We start from the raw sequence: 16,629 nt of genomic DNA, 5'->3' as shown, positions 1-16,629 counted from the left end.
GCAGTATCACCTTTGCCTCTAGATCGAACCATTATCTGTATCAAATAGAAGCAATTGGTAGTGGCAATTCAATGTTCAATCAGACATAGAAGATGTACAAGAAAACACCAGAAAACACAGTGAAGGCCACAGTTAAATCATGCTTGCAGAATGAGGATCGGCGGTTCACACATTTTTCTTTGCGGCCGCAGATGAGGCCTTGTAGACCGCACAATTCTCTCTTGCGGCCGCAGATGTGAAGTGCGGTCCGCACATTTTTCCTAGTGACCGCAAATCAGAAACCAGAATTATTCCAACTCTCTGATGACAGAGAGTTGGTTGATGTGCGGTCGCAATATTTTTTCTGCGATCCACACAATTTGTCTTGCGGCTGCACATTTGAGTTACAAATTTGTAAACTCTCTGATGACAGGACAAGGGCAGTTCTGCGGCCGCAATTAGATTTTCTGTGGTCCACACAATTTTCTGTGGACAAGCAAAGAAACTTCAAAAGATTACTATGATTTTGCTCAAAGAGGGAAAAGAGTAACAATAGCCCTAGCCCTCTATTTATAATCTTGATTTTCTAAGGGAAAGAAGAGCGAGTGCGGCCGCAAAATTCCAATTGCGGACCGCACTCTGTTACCTGGTAAGCTTAAATCCTCATTTTGTCTGCGGTCTGCATAATTTTGTATGCGACCACAAATCCCTTGTTGCGGCCGCATATTTCCTGTTGCGGCCGCAGATCGGCCATTTTTCTGACAGGACAACTTCAGAGAGTTGCATTTTCCACCTTCCATTTGTGCGATCCGCATGACAATTGTGCGGCTGCAGAGCACTTTTGCTGCAACAAATGTAAATATGTGATCCGCACAATTCAATTGCGGTCCGAAAATCTTGCAACACTTATCCAGATATTTGTCCACCGTTCCTGTAAAGCACCCTCATCCCTATAGCACACTTCAAATCAAGTTAGCACAAAAATAACACCTAACTACAAAAGAAGAAAAGAAAAGAAAAAAAAATATGGGTTGCCTCCCAAGAAGCGCCTGATTTAACGTCGCGACACGACGCAGAATACCATCAGTTGAAATGAATGACCGCCACGACGTGGCCATCTCCAACTTTTCCCAAATAGTGCTTCACCCTATGACCATTGACTCGGAATACCTCATTGTTTTTATTCTTCTAGTCCAATGCACCAAAAGGCATCACACCCACAATTTCAAAGGGACCACTTCATTTAGACTTTAGCTTTCCGGGAAATATCCTCAACCTTGAGTTAAACAGCAACACAAGATCGCCCACCTTGAACTCTTTGTTTCAAATGTATTTGTCATGAAGATATTTTATCTTTTCTTTGTACAAGGAAGAACTTGCATAAGCATGGTACCAGAACTCATCTAATTCATTCAAATGTGCAACCCTCAAGTAAGCGGCTACATCCCAATCAAGATTCAACTTCTTTAGAGCCCACATGGCTTTGTTCTCAAGTTCCACCGAAAGATGAAAAGCTTTGCCTAACACCAACCGGTATGGCGACATTCCAATAGGTGTTTTGTAAGTCGTCCGATAGGCCCATAATGCATCATCAAGCTTCTTGGACCAATCCGTCCAGTTAGCATTCATTGTTTTGGACAAAATACTCTTTATCTCCCGGTTGGAGACTTCCACTTGACCGCTAGCTTGTGGATGATAGGGAGTCGTGACTTTATGAGTAACATCATACTTGCCAAGTAAAGTGTCGAAAGCCTTGTTGCAAAAACCTGACCCCCCATCGCTTATAATAGCCCGCGGAGTACCAAACCTTGTGAAAATATTCTTCTTCAAGAACTCCACCACACTTCTCGCCTCATTGTTGGGTAGAGCAACGCCCTCCACCCATTTGGACACATAATCAACTGCGACCAAGATGTAGGTGTTTCCACAATAACTCACAAAAGAACACATGAAGTCAATACCCCACACATCAAAGATATCAATCTCCAAAAAGGTAGTGAGAGACATTTCATTTTTCTTCGAGATTCCACCGGCCCGTTGACCTTCATCATATCTTTTCACTACATCACTTGCATCCTTGTAAAGAGTGGGCCAATAGAAACCGCAACTTAGCACTTTGACCGCCGTTCTTGCTTCACCATATGGCAAAGAATGATAAGCCCCAAGAATTTTACCTTGCTCTTCTTCCGGTACACATCTTCTAATCACCCCATCAGTACAAATCCGAAAAAGGTATGGTTTATCCCAATAATAACTTTGACAATCCCGTTTGAGCTTCTTTCTTTGGTTTGAAGAGAACTCATCCAGAATGATACCACAAACGAGGAAATTTGCAACATTTGCGAACCATGGAACCTCCTTTATTGAAATAGCCAAGAGTTTCTCATTGGGGAAAGAGTCATTGATTGCAAGTCCATCATGCGGCCTCCCCTCCTCCTCCAAACGAGACAAGTGGTCCGCCACTTGATTTTTACTCCCTTTTTCTATCTTGGATGTCAATATCAAACTCTTGCAACAAAAGCACCCATCTCATCAACTGAGCTTTGGAATCTTTCTTGCTCATTAGATAATTAAGTGCCACATGATCCGTGTGGACAATGACTTTCGCACCCATCAAGTACGGGCGGAACTTCTCAATTGCAAACATAATGGCAATGAGCTCTTTCTCTGTAACGGTATAGTTCACTTGGGCACCATTCATGGTCTGACTACCATAGTAGACCGGATGAAAAATATTGTTGATGTGTTGCCCCAAAACAGCCCCAACCGCTACATCACTAGTATCACACATGAGTTCAAAAGGGACACTCCAATTTGGAGCGGTGATGATGGGAGTAGTTGTCAACTTTAACTTTAACAATTCAAAGGCTCTCATGAACCATCATTGAAGTTAAACTTAGCATCTTTCTCAAGAAGCTCGCATAACGGGTTCACCACCTTAGATAAATCTTTGATGAAGCGTCGGTAAAACCCCGCGTGGCCTAACAAACTCCGCACACCTTTCACTGAAGTTGGAGGTGGAAGTTTAAAAATCACCTCAATATTTTCCTTGTCAACTTCAATTCCATTCTTTGAGATTTTTTGGCCAAGGATAATGCCTCTCTCCCAATTCAGCATCAAATTTGTTTCTTCACATCTTGCCAACACTTTATCTAAATTTGCAAGATAATCATCAAAAGAATCTCCATTTACCGAGAAGTTATCCATGAAAACTTTAAGGTAGTCCTCCACCATGTCCGTGAAGATAGCCATCATACACCTTTGAAAAGTCGTCGGTGCATTACATAAGCCAAATGGCATCCGCTTGAAGGCGAAAGGTTGTTTTCTCTTGATCCTCCGGAGATATAAGGATTTGGTTGTAGCCCGAATACCCATCAAGAAAGCAATAGAAAGAACGGCCGGATTTGGTTGTAGCCTGAATAGTCTAAAGATTGCAAAAAAAAGAAAGAAGACTAGAGATAATTGTTTTGGAGGTTTTTCCAAATTGATAAAAAGCCTAGAGTTGTGACCATTTTCTAGGTGTTTACCTGATGAGATAAAGACTTTAATGCTTGTTTTATTGATTGGGGTGTATTATATCAACCAACTCTAAATTATTCACTCAATACCTCTCGGTCAGAGAGTGGTTTTGCCCAATTTGGCTTTCTCAAGACCAAATGGGTATCACACTAAACAGTTAATAAAAGCTCAAGTCGGGTTATTGCTATCTCTAGGTTGAACCCTTTAATTGGGTTAATCAATCTCTTGATTTACCCAATTCCTTGTTCGCTAAGTTATCCTAGACTAGGTCTCTCTTTCTCAAGTAGAGACTAAGTCAAATAGACATGAATTAATGTTTGCAACCATTAATTCAACAATTAAAGCATGAACTAAGCAAAATAATAAACACCCAATCATAAACAAGCACTAAATTAGATACTCATAAGGTTTACACACTAGGGTTGGGTCACAACCCTAGTAAAAATCTAGCTACTCATACTTGGGTTTGAAGAAAATAGAGAAGAAAGACTAATTAAACTCATAATGAAAGCTTAAAATGATTAAATCTGTTGTAAAATACACCAAAGCAAAGTAAACTTCCAAAAATGGCAAAGAAAAATGGCTATAGTAATTTCAGAGGTTCAAACTTGACCTAATTTTGTGAAACTCGTCTATTTATACAAGGCTGAAAATCTTGGATAAAAATACCCCTCGGGAGGTTCTGTGACCGCACAATTCCATGTGCGGACCGCAGATTTCTTCATCTGGCAGGAGTTGGAGTTCTGCAGCCGCACAATTCTGAACTGCGGCCCTGGAGCAACTTTTCTGCAGTCCGCAGATTTAGAACTGCGGCCGCAAGATAATCTTCTGCGGTCCACAATATTAAGATTGCGGCCGCAAGGCAATCTTCTGCGGCCGCACAAATCTTGTGCGGTCCGCAATTCACTGAGGCTCTGGACTTGGTCTTTTTGCATACTCTCTCATATTGACTCCTAGCCTAGCTTTTGTGGCCGCATAATTATGTGTCGTTCGCAATTTGCACAAATGCCTGCTAATTGTTCCTTCTTTGTTTGCGGCCGCAGATGGAATTCTGAGGTCCGTGATTTTTTTTGCGGACCGCACATTGTGTGCTTTTGTGCCCTTTATTGCCTTGTGTATATACTGCTCCTTTTTTAGACGGATTTCACCTCAGGGGCCCAACTTCCAGCATTCCTATAATTTTACACAATTTCATTAGTTTTGGGAACACAATTCAATGCTTTTAGACTAAAACAAAAGTTAAAAGGCGCTAATAAGTAGTCTAAATCCCTGACTGTGATAAGCTTACTCTACAACATTATTACCTGACTGCTTCGTATTAGATATTGATTTTACATGTGTATCATTGCAAGTATTGTTTTGTATTCCTTATCGTGCTTAGCTTTATATTAATATTGCTTCTCTGTTAGTTCACCTTCATATTTGTTCAGGTTGTTTAGTCTGGTAGGTATCTTGACTGTCCCTCGTCACTACTCTACTGAGGTTAGTCTTGATACTTACTGGGTACCGCTGTGGTGTACTCATACTACGTTTCTTCATATTTTTGTGCAGATCCAGGTGCCTCGAATATTGTTGATTATTAGCTAGCTGGTCGAGCATTGCTGTGGAGACTCAAGGTAAACCTGTCGTCGTATTCTCAGGCTTCGGAGTCACCTTATGATATTGTACTTGTACTATTTAATTTCTATTTCGAACAGTTGTATTTAGGGATTTTTTTCTAGTAAACTCAGTAGAGCTTATGACTTGTACTACCGGTTTTGGGATGTTATTTCATGTTGTAAATGTTGAGTTCATTTAGAAATATCCGATTTCTGCTTAATAGTTCTATTGTTTGATTTCTATCAATTTATTCAGTAAGTGTTAGGATTACCTAGTCGCATCAAAATCAAGCATACAAACAGAAAATTGTAACAATTTCTGGATGATTTTGCAAGGTTGAATTTAGATGTAATTGTTCTTATTGTAACCTCTGTTGAATAATTACATGATGATTTTTCACATTCCAACTTGTCTTAATTTTGAGAGGGAAAACGGAAACTTGGATAGAAACTTTTTTTTTTTTTGATTTTTTATCTAGTGTTCGGTATCCGTATTGGGACCCGACTAAATTTAAATTTGTGATGAGAAATCTCACATTAAAGGTAAAGTAATCCCTAATAAAGACAATTTCATATTCAACTTGAATATGAAACCTCTTATTAAAAATGAAGAAATATTTAACTCTCCCCGCAACTTCGTTGGTAACTTGGAGAGAAATTTGATCGTTCCAATTTCCAAATGTGCGGATTGTTATTTACCCAAAAAAAAATGTGCGGATTGATTTTATTTTATACAAGAAACGTACTCATTAATTTTTCTAAGTTTATTGGGAGGAGGGGCCCATGAATTAAATAAAGAAAAAAGAAGGAAAAAAAGCGAAGAAGACGAAACCTTCACTTAATTGGTAATAAAGATAAAATTATACTCGAATATCTGATTTCCCATTTTGCACCCTTTTCGTTTTTGCTTCATTTTTCTTCTCTTCAAAGTTGGTGTCGGTGGAAAAAGAAAACGCGACTTGCTTTCTCTTTTCCATATTTTACTGTGGTGGTGGTGAAATCGAGAAGAAACTTTATTGCAATTGAGTGTGTTCATAAAAATCCGAATAATCGAATCAAATCAAAAATCGAATCAAACCGATAAATAAAATTAATACTTTTTAGGTTTAGTTTGATTTTGATTTTAAATTTTAAAAATCGCACAAATTTGATTTGGTTTTGGTTTTAATTAAAAAATAACCGAATCAAACCGACTATAGAAGTAGCTATTTAAATTTATTATTACATATATATATATATATATATATATATATATATATATATATATATATATATATATATATTCCATATAAAGTTTTTAAAATTTTATGATACATATTAGTTGTTTGTATTTTTAGTCTAATTTTTTGCTATTATAATAATCTAATTCTTTGCTTTTACATTCTAGTTTGATTGGTATTTTTCTTTTGCTAAGTACAAGAATTTATTTCATGTTAAAAATAATCGATTTTTAATTGAGTAATTAAATTATTCATCACTGTTTGATTCAATTATCATCAATATATCTTGGTAAATGATAGATTTCTCAATAACAATTGGTTTGATAGTGTTACGTTGAAAATATAATTATCTGAATATGTGTTTTGTAGTATATGTTTCATATTTAAGAAAAAAAAATGATAAATAACCGAAAAAACCGAAAAACCGACAAAAATCGAATCGATAAAAAATCGACTTAATTGGTTTGGTTCCAATATTTGAAGAATCAACTTACTTGGTTTGGTTTCTTTAAGGGAAAAACCAATCCAAGTCGAAAACGCCCCTAATTGTGGTTTTGGTCTTTAAAAAAGATTTAGTTATTCTCATTGTTTATTACGTAAAAAATTTAATCAGGAGTGGCGTGTGTTTACGTTGATTTCTGATTTAGAAACTACAACAACATACCCAATATAATTCTATGAGGGAGTGTACATAGACCTTATTCCTACTTGAAGGTAGAGAAACTATTTCCGATAGATTTTTGGTTCAAAAAACGCATAACCACAACAGTTTGGATAAAGAAAGACACCAAAGAAGAATCTATGTAAAGTGAAGCAGTAACCACATCCAGAAAAAGATAACCGAAACAAGAAACGTTAAATAGTATTAGAAATTTAAGAATAGGAAATACGAGAATATACTAGTCTACGGGTACAGAAAAGCAATACAGGTACGAAAAAAATTACACTCGACTACTTATATTAACCTACTACCCTAACATGCGAAGCTGAAAATATGTCAAGTCCTGTCTAATCACCTCTCCCCAATACTTTTCGGCCTACCTCTCCCTCTCATTGGCCCCACTATAGCCAACCCCCACACCTTTTTACTTTGGCATTTGTGCATCTATTCTTCACATTGTCGAATCATCTCAACCTCGTTTCCCGCATCATGTCTCTCGTACTCGCACCTTGTCCCGGATGCCTTCATCCCTAATCATATCTTTCCTAATTTGCCCATACACCCATCCCAGTATCCTTATTTTCGCTACTTTCATCTTCTGAATAAGAGCAATTTTTACTTGACAACACTCTGTCCAATACAACATAATCCATCAAACAATCACCCTATAAAACTTACCTTTGAGTCGGAGGTACCTCTTTGTCTTTTCTTTTCCCTTAAAGAAAAAAGCTTTATAACTTCCTATTGGGGAAAAAAGTAAGACAATAGTCATACTTGGATTCCAACAAATGAAACCAATAACTCACATAGTGTATTGTGTGTGTACATTCTTGTCGTGTTTACAAAAGAAAATCTGAACAATCACTCTCTATTCTCTAGGCTTCTCCAGTCTTTTCTTAGCACTTCTCAGATCTCTATCTATTACAAAACCAACGGTCATATTCTCAGTCTCTATTCAATTTCTTCATATTTATATTTATATTATATTTGTATAACCGTTTCTTAAACGACTACCTCCTTATTTACATTTCGTTCCCTATCACACTTCCTGTAACTGAACAAAACAAATGTCTCCCAAATTCTCATTTTCACTCCTTCTATTCTCTCTAATCTCCACCCTCTGTGCTGCCCAAGGCGGCGGCGGCGGCGGAGGAGGAGGAGGGGGGACGATTGAGTTGTGGTGTGTGGCAAAGAACAACGCAGAGGATGCTGCACTTCAGTCGGCGATTGATTGGGCTTGTGGGCCTGGAGGTGCTAATTGTGGGCCTATTCAACCCGGTGGACCTTGCTATGATGCTTCCGACATACAGAAAACGGCGTCGTATGTTTTCAATGATTACTTCATCAGGCATGGTATGACTCAGGATGCTTGTAATTTCGATAACAACGCTGCTCTCATTTCTCTAAATCCCAGTGAGTACTTTAATTTTAAACTTTCATTTCCGTATAATTTCGTAACTGAAATTGTTATTTAATTTGTTTTTCTGATTTCTGTTTTTGTTGTATAAACTTTTTTCAGGTCATGGTGGATGTAAATTTCCATCCAGGTAACTGTTATCGATTGTGCTAGAAGATCTTACTGTTGCCTTAAATGTGAATTATTTATTAGTATATTACTAAATCTTATGAGTAAAACTTAAAGTAGAGTAAATAGAGTTTTATACGGTAATTAATCACTTTAAAAAAGGAAAATGGAATAGTATTAGAATCAATCAAAATAGAATAAAAGCTTATATTTGATTCATGTTCGAGGATATCAACTGAACTTTGCGAAAAAAGAATGAAGAAGAGTTGCAATATGCTTTAAGGTTGTTATTATGGCTCTGCTCTTGATCTATATAGGCCTTATTAATTAGAAACTACTTTAGCGGGTAACATGAGACAGAGGTGGACCTAGAATTTGAAGGTCGGAGGTACACCTTTGGATTTAACTAAAATCTGCATTGTATGTAGGGTGTCCACTACTAATATATCACTAATTTTTAGAGACATATACATATATACATGAAATGGTTGTCGAACTTTACAGGTGCCAGTGACACCTCTTTAGCATAGGTCCGCCTCTGAGTCATGAGAGCCTTATTTGGTTGGTTTTTTGGTTATGTTGATGTGGTTCTTAATTTTGCTGGATAGGATCAGAAAGAATGTACTAATCATCTTCTTATTCCTGTAATCCAGTTGAATCGGATAAAACACTACATACATCGCAAGTTTTATCACATTTATCTGTAGGATTTTCTCAAACCATTAGAAAAGTATCTATCTTCTCTGTAGTATTTTGGTCTTGCTTTATGATCTCCGGTATAGACTTCAGTTTTTGAGGTATCTTTGTGCATCGTTGTGCAGCAAAAATGGGAGTGGAAATTTTAGTGGGTCAACGAATGTGGGATTAGGTCCGGCTTCAGAAGATTTGAGTAGCAGCAGTTATATTCCCAGGAGGTGGATCTATATCTTGATGGCAATCAATTTGCTGTTTTCAGGTCTGCTGATTTTGTGACGACGTTAGAAATCTAGTCTCAATCCCACTGTATGTAGTGTAGAGTAAACAGTTTTGTTGGGCAGCTCAAGAGCTGCTGCAGGTATTTGATGTTAGTTCCACGGGCTCTCCAAAATCTTGAAGGCCAGATTTGAAGAAATATCCTAAAAATATGTCTTCTTATTCGTTAATCAATGATGTGGTATGTAATTCTAACTTTAGATATGCAATTAGAACTTTCTCCTTGATTGCAAGTCTGAACTACCATTGTAAATCTGAGCATTCATCTTTAAAATGAGTTGCTAGCTGTTCTACCTTTTGGTTCTTATCTGAGTCTTGGATTGGATTCCGGGTGGACTTGTCATTCCAGTTATTTAGGGGTCGTTTGATAGGGTGTATAAGAATGGTAGTATTAAGTAAGGTGTATTAGTGATCTTGTGATTAGTTATACTGGGATTATTTCTTATACACTGTTTGGTTTGGTATATTGAAGGCCAGAATTGAAGAAATATCCTAAAAATATGTCTTCTTATTCGTTAATCAATGATGTGGTATATAATTCTACCTTTAGATATGCAATTAGAACTTTCTCCTTGATTGCAAGTCTGAACTACCATTGTAAATCTGAGCATTCATCTTTAAAATGAGTTGCTAGCTGTTCTACCTTTTGGTTCTTATCTGAGTCTTGGATTGGACTCCGGGTGGACTAGTCATTCCAGTTATTTAGGGGTCGTTTGATAGGGTGTATAAGAATGGTAGTATTAAGTAAGGTGTATTAGTGATCTTGTGATTAGTTATACTGGGATTATTTCTTATACACTGTTTGGTTTGGTATATTGAAGGCCAGAATTGAAGAACATAAGGGTGTACACATGTTTATCTATGTATAAAAAACTATGTTAGTACTATAATGCTGTCATGGTTTGCTATGTATTTGTTAGACATAGGATCATACTAAATAGAGTGTATAACTAATACTGTAATGCCATGGTTTGCTTTGTTATACATATTAGTTATACAATGGTTGAAAAACACAACCAAACAAGGAATTAATAATACCAAAACTTAATACATGTATTATTTTCCCCAATACATCCTACCAAATGACCTCTTAAAGTTTAATCCCAATGAGACCTAACTGTACGTGCAAGGCTGAGGTGCATCTTTCTTTATAATAAACTGTGTCAACGTAGTATGTCCTTCCTGGTGCTAGTGAATAACTGGTCATTTTCATCATCTCACTAAAAAAATGAGGGGATTGCTACAAAAATAGCCGGTCAGATTCATTGTTTCCTTTTTCTAGTCGGTATACATATATTATATATTGACTATAAAAAGGTTATACACATATTATATATAAATTATATATATATATATATTATACATCCAATAACTATTTTTAGTTTAACAAATTAGGTGGATGGTTATTTGGGTTAATTCTTCAAAAATGAGTAGCATCAGAATCTCTTTGTTGAAATGAAATTTATGGGTCAATGGATTGTACAAAACTGGGCTGCAACTATATGTGGGCCTAGAAAGCCGAAGTTTCCCCAGAAGGGCTTATTTTTGGTTAAGTGAACCTTTTAGTTGACTAACCTCGTATTAATTTTGGTTTGAGTTAATGAAGTTCAAGCAAGGAAGAAATGTTAGAAAAAATTCAGAACTTTTATAGAAGTGATATGTGACATCCTAGGCAAATCCTATGTCTACAAAACACGGGAAAGATGCTAGGTATATATGTATACATGCCTTAGATCCTAGTGACGCGTTTTATCACGGCTTCAAAACGTGTCGGTAGTATGTCACAATCTATCCTCTTAGTCTTAGATAATCTTCAAAATAAAACTTATCACGGAAAACTCTGTTTGAACATTCGAAGGAAAGAATTGGATGGAGGCAAATGACACCATCAACTTTGTGTTCAATTGTAAAAAACGTATATAGCCCAAAAAATGAACTTAAAATTACTACTTCCATATTAAGGACCTATTATCAGTACTAGACCAGCTACCTGAAAAAGGTAATAGTAATAACCATGCATTGGATTTCGATTATGGTCAATTTTTGTGTACCAATGTTTATTTTACGTAAAACTCAAATTGGAAAAACTTGGTCAACGGTTGGACAATGGACTCTGTTTTTGTTAATATCTGACTTTGGAAGATGAAGCCGGCCGCTTTTGAACAAATTTTGGTATGCTTTGCCACTTGAATATATACAGCTTAGGTCAACGGTTGATAAAATACGCAAAGTACGATCAGTATTATATATAGATTAAAAAGGGGACAGCCTCACCTAATTCTTGGATTCTCTTTAATCAATATGACTAATTATCACGTTCATCTTTAGGTTACCAAATACCATAATAATCATTTCTTGGACCAAAGCAAATCATAATCACCTTAGTTAATCCAATAGACCCTCTAGTCCTGTTCCAGTATTTCCCCTTTATCCACCAAGTGAAGTGACTATTGTCACCATTCTTTATATGAACTTCCTTTTAACGTACTGTAGGAATTAACTTATTTCCACTGACAAAAGTACTGAACGTTTTGCACAATCAATACAACTTAACTTGCTATAGGATGCCACTTATCTTATTCTTCAATTACTAATTCCGCTGTTTATGGATAGTTGTCCTGTAATTAATATTTAAATGATTTGAAAATGTAAAAAGTTAAACTCATTAGTAGATGACATATACAAACTTAGTTATAATGTAACCAAAATCCTCCCTTCAAATTAAAATGTACTGTTGGAAAATCAATTGTAGAACACTGTAGCCGGAGTAATAAATCATCTATTTTTGTCATGTACTTTAATTTATGTGTGTATACAAGAAAGCTATGGGACAGAGCTGTTCCCATGGCTAAGAAGTGAAGCACCATGGAGTTTCGAATTTGAAGTTTTGAACAAAGAAATAAACATCAAAATTCATACCTAATGCACTATAATCACTGTCTCTCAAGATCAACATTTATACCATCTTCTTCACCACAAGATTGAACAGCTTGAAGTCGTCTTGATGATATTTCCCTGCTAAGCATTCTCCTAAACGAGCTTAATCTCGAACTTGGTCCACTAATTTTAGCTAATGATGATGATGAAGGCTGTGTTAATCCGTTATCTGAACTCCCTTCAATATTTATAGCTACAAAGGAATGATCACCACCCTCGAGCGGCGGCGCCGAGGGCGGAGTGCGGCCTACAATGCCCTCTCGGGGCTCCGGCAATAGCCGGGGCTCCGCCTCAGTCCGGCAAATTGGACAAGTTGATTGAGACACCAACCATTTATCAATACACTCTGAATGAAAAATGTGGTTGCAATTAGGCAAAGTCCTAGCCGTTTCACCATCTTCAAGAACGCTCAAACAAATCGTGCACTCAACAGAATAATTTTCTTTAGCACCATCTGCCAGATCAGTATTTTGCTTGAAAGTAAATACAGGAAGCGAAGCTATAACAGACGGTTCGAGTCCTTGTTTGGGTAGCTCGACTTGGGCGGCGCTTAATTGTCGAAGCGCCGCCCGCTGTCGAGCTTGGCGTCTAAGTATACACCTTGCGTATATATGAAGGAGGGTAACGAAGAAAATGACTATAGATAATGAAATTATGGCTGTTAACATGATCTTGCTGTTAAGATCATATTTCTTTGTTCTCTGGTGATCAAAAAACGGGTGATCATTATCGTCAAAGCCCATGATGTTGTTTGCTGTGAGGAGAGTAGAAGGGGTGGCTGTTACAATATTATAGGAGTGGTTCTATGTTTGGTTAAGACAAATTCAAGAACCAGATTTTTAAAAGATGGTCTTGGTTTGGTAATACTATAGCTATAGACAATGAAAGAAAACAAACCATGTATGTATACGAAGAAGTATATATTTTCAATGGGATTGACTTGTTGAATATTGACCCTCTTTTTGGAAGAAATCTTGCAAACTAAAAAGTGAAAGGGGTATGAGATTTTTTCATTCACTCGTGAATTTTGAATCTTAACTACAAGAAATAGTTAGCACCTCTATTTATAATATTGTAAATCCCACTTTGAGTAGAACTAGAAAACCTATTTCCATATATGAATTTTGCTAAAAATTCTATATGGACATGAATTAAAGAAACTAACAAATATTGAATCATAAATAATTCAGATTTTCTATTCTTATTTAATTTTAAAACTAGTAAATATCAAATCCTAAACAATTTAGGTTTTCTACTTTAAGCCCTACTCTTGGTTAGCAAAACTTATTTTTATTTAATTATTTAATAACGATGGTGTCATATTTGGGTTTTCTAGTATAGGGACCCATTGTTCCAAATGTCAGTATTATTCTTTTGTTTCTCAGAAAATTAGTAAAGTATTAACGAAGTTTGTTGAATCATTAAAATGTAATGCTTAAACGGCACAGTAATTACTTTATTTTTCGAAATAGAGAAAAATCTAGTTGGTGAATTATGAATTATTATTTTTGGCCAGATTTACCCTTTGAAATTATACATCTCATTTTCTCCTTTAATTTTGGTTTTAAACTTCAATACCTTTTTCTTTTCTTTCTATAAGAGTCACTTTTCCACTAGAAAATTGTTACAATAAAATTGATGCTTTTAATATGTTGCTTGTATAATTGCATTTATATGCTATTAAAGTTCAATTAATTATTTTCTCGAAACTTTCTCTCTATTTATTCACTGAAGTTGCATCTAAAAGTTCTTGAAAACTGAAATAAAACTTAGAAGTATTATAATTGTAAAAAAATGACGACATACTTTAAAAATTTGGAACCACAATTTTATTGAGCTAAAGTGGATTTTATAAATATAGTTCAAAAATATAATAGAAGTATCGTCATGTTCAGAGAAAAACTTAAGACGCGAATATGAATTTACTCAATTATTTTCGACTTGCTCTTATTTTTGTCCTAATTCACATGTTACTTTACCAAATCTAACTTTCCCTTTAAATGAAAGAAGAGCCAGCACTTTCAACTTTGACCTAAACTACTTTCTTTTTAAAAGGAGTATCAAATTTCTTGCCAGTAGGTAATACCTAGTGATGGACCATATCTTCTTTAATTTGTGTTGATACCAAGGAAAATGTTTTCCTCAAAATATAATTTTGAGAAAATATTATTAATATTTATATGGTTTTTTGGGTAAGTAACAGTATTTTTAAAAAATATTTATTAAGAATTAATAATATTGTCTAATAATTTGATAATAGTTCACATTGAAAATTTCATGAAATATTGGGCGTTAGACGATTGATAATAATGTCTATGTGTTGGTTGAAGCAAATAATATAAAGTAAGAGTCAAATATTTAATTTGTCAAAAACAATATTTCCTCAACGATGTTTTCGATAACTAAACAAAAAAACGATTTTATCGTTAAAAATATTTATTTAGAAAATATTTTCATCGTACCAAACAAACGAAGAAGAGTTTTAGCCATGCAATGTATTTTCTAATCTCAACCTAATTGATAACAGAAAAAGTGCAAGTAAATGCAAAGATAGTTTATCTTACAATTTATTGCATATTTCTCTGTTAGACTTCAACTGATTTACGTCTGTCCTAAATTATTTTGAAATTTATCTATTTTCTTAATCAAGAAATTGCTTCAACTCTTACATTAGTAGTCGTGCCTTCCTATTATTTATTGACTTCCAAATTAACTACCTTAACTTTTCACTGTTTTTGACATTTTTTTAATACTTATTTTGTTTAAATTAAAATTAAGATAGTATATGGCAAGAACACAGCAACTATCACCCAAGTTCCTCTTTGCAGAAAAATGACCAGTAAGAGAAATCTCTTACATGACGTAAACAGGTATTCTTTGTTTCATTACGTTAATATTTTCTGTTATAACCAAATAAAATTGATGGCGTAACAATTTGGAAAGCATTAGTAAGAAGTTTCCCTCTTTTGAAAATCGTTGCTCGATTTGACCAAGAAAAAAGGTTTCGTCTTCACATCATAAACTTGTACTTCACGTTGGATGCAGCAAATTCTGGCTGTTAAGTCATAGCAGCAGACTTTTTAGCAAATCTGACCCATAATTTTTTTTGTCAATTTCTAAGACTTTCTTTGTTAAGCCCCCTCAAAGGGTTTTGAAATTTCTTTGTATCTTGATGTTTATTTATTTTATAAGAAGCATGTCAAGAATTTCAACTCTTTAGTGTGCTTACTTTGTCATTTTCCATTATCACACTACCAGCTAAACTCGTCCAAATGTTTTTCCTTTGTCGTAGTAAAAGCTTATGCCAACAGCGGAAGTCGGTTAACAAATTGCCAAAATTAGTGCAGTATGGGAATTGACAATACACAATGGGAAAAAAAAATTCCACGCTATCGTTTGTATCAAGCACAAGCAAATTACTTAGCTTAATCATAATTAAATAGCATGTAGTTTTATTTTTTTAGAATTCATGTGGTTAAATTACTTGATTCCATGTGAACCCGAGACACAAACACAGAATTTTAATTGAAAAATACCTATGTATCTCTACCTCAATAATCAAAAGAATTTTTTTCAAATTTAATAGTAAAGGTAACAACCCTTGATTGATTTGGTGCCTTATCCTAGAGAATTGCAAACAAGTCTTGTAAGTAATTTTATTCAAGAACCGAAATTTGTAACTTCTTCCTCTAATAATTAATTACTATCATGTAGTCGCAAAAATGTATAAAATTTATATATTTTTTATATATAAAATACATAGAGAATCTTACGAAAATGTCCAAAATAAATCCAAACTTACCAACCTCTAACCATTAATCACATACTTACTAAAACTAGCCAAGCGCATACAAAAATTAAAAATCTAGATAAATAAAGATTCTTTCTCTCCAAGAAATCACACACAAAGATCTCCTTCCATATTTTTAAACGTGATCAGCAACATTAAATGGAAGACGGAAAGAAAATTTCATGGATGAGGTAACAAATTAAAGATGAAACACAATGGGAAAAAAAAAATACTAGATTGTAAAAACCTAAGCAAAAAGGGATATTTTTCAATAGTTATGATTGAAATTTATTAAAAACATATAGATGAGTCAATATACAAAATTTGAGGAAGATTGGAGGTGATTTGGACTAGTTTTGAGTCAAAATTCTGTAGTTGAAATCAAGTTTTAAAACGTTTTCTAGGACAAATGAATCAAACATGTATCT

The 16,629-nt window shown here is 35.0% G+C and overlaps 2 protein-coding genes across 2 annotated transcripts; one reads left to right on the top strand and one right to left on the bottom strand.

The window, feature by feature from the left end:
• Positions 1-7,712: 7,712 nt before the first annotated feature.
• LOC107827400 (PLASMODESMATA CALLOSE-BINDING PROTEIN 5) lies at positions 7,713-9,950 on the top strand. Its single transcript, XM_016654538.2, has 4 exons — positions 7,713-8,390; positions 8,497-8,524; positions 9,324-9,457; positions 9,540-9,950. The coding sequence occupies exons 1-4, from the start codon at positions 8,045-8,047 to the stop codon at positions 9,593-9,595; spliced, it is 564 nt and encodes a 187-aa protein (XP_016510024.1). The 5' UTR covers positions 7,713-8,044; the 3' UTR covers positions 9,596-9,950.
• Positions 9,951-12,242: 2,292 nt separating this feature from the next.
• On the bottom strand, positions 12,243-13,424 carry LOC107827404 (E3 ubiquitin-protein ligase ATL41-like). The gene has a single exon (XM_016654541.2). It carries the CDS (start codon positions 13,152-13,154, stop codon positions 12,408-12,410), a length of 747 nt encoding a protein of 248 aa, XP_016510027.2. The 5' UTR covers positions 13,155-13,424; the 3' UTR covers positions 12,243-12,407.
• Positions 13,425-16,629: the final 3,205 nt, after the last annotated feature.

This window comes from Nicotiana tabacum, chromosome 2, assembly GCF_000715075.1.
Source record: "Nicotiana tabacum cultivar K326 chromosome 2, ASM71507v2, whole genome shotgun sequence".
Taxonomy (NCBI): Eukaryota; Viridiplantae; Streptophyta; class Magnoliopsida; order Solanales; family Solanaceae; genus Nicotiana; species Nicotiana tabacum.
This window is presented reverse-complemented; position numbering and strand designations above follow the sequence as displayed.

What these genes read in the sequence shown, in the direction of transcription:
- LOC107827400 (XM_016654538.2), top strand. Translation starts at nt 8,045, where the DNA reads ATGTCTCCCAAATTCTCATTTTCACTCCTTCTATTCTCTCTAATCTCC. An exon ending in TCTCATTTCTCTAAATCCCA is followed by an intron (nt 8,391 to 8,496) that starts GTGAGTACTTTA and finishes AACTTTTTTCAG; the next exon opens with GTCATGGTGGATGTAAATTT. An exon ending in AATCAATTTGCTGTTTTCAG is followed by an intron (nt 9,458 to 9,539) that starts GTCTGCTGATTT and finishes TTTGTTGGGCAG; the next exon opens with CTCAAGAGCTGCTGCAGGTA.
- LOC107827404 (XM_016654541.2), bottom strand. Translation starts at nt 13,154, where the DNA reads ATGGGCTTTGACGATAATGATCACCCGTTTTTTGATCACCAGAGAACA.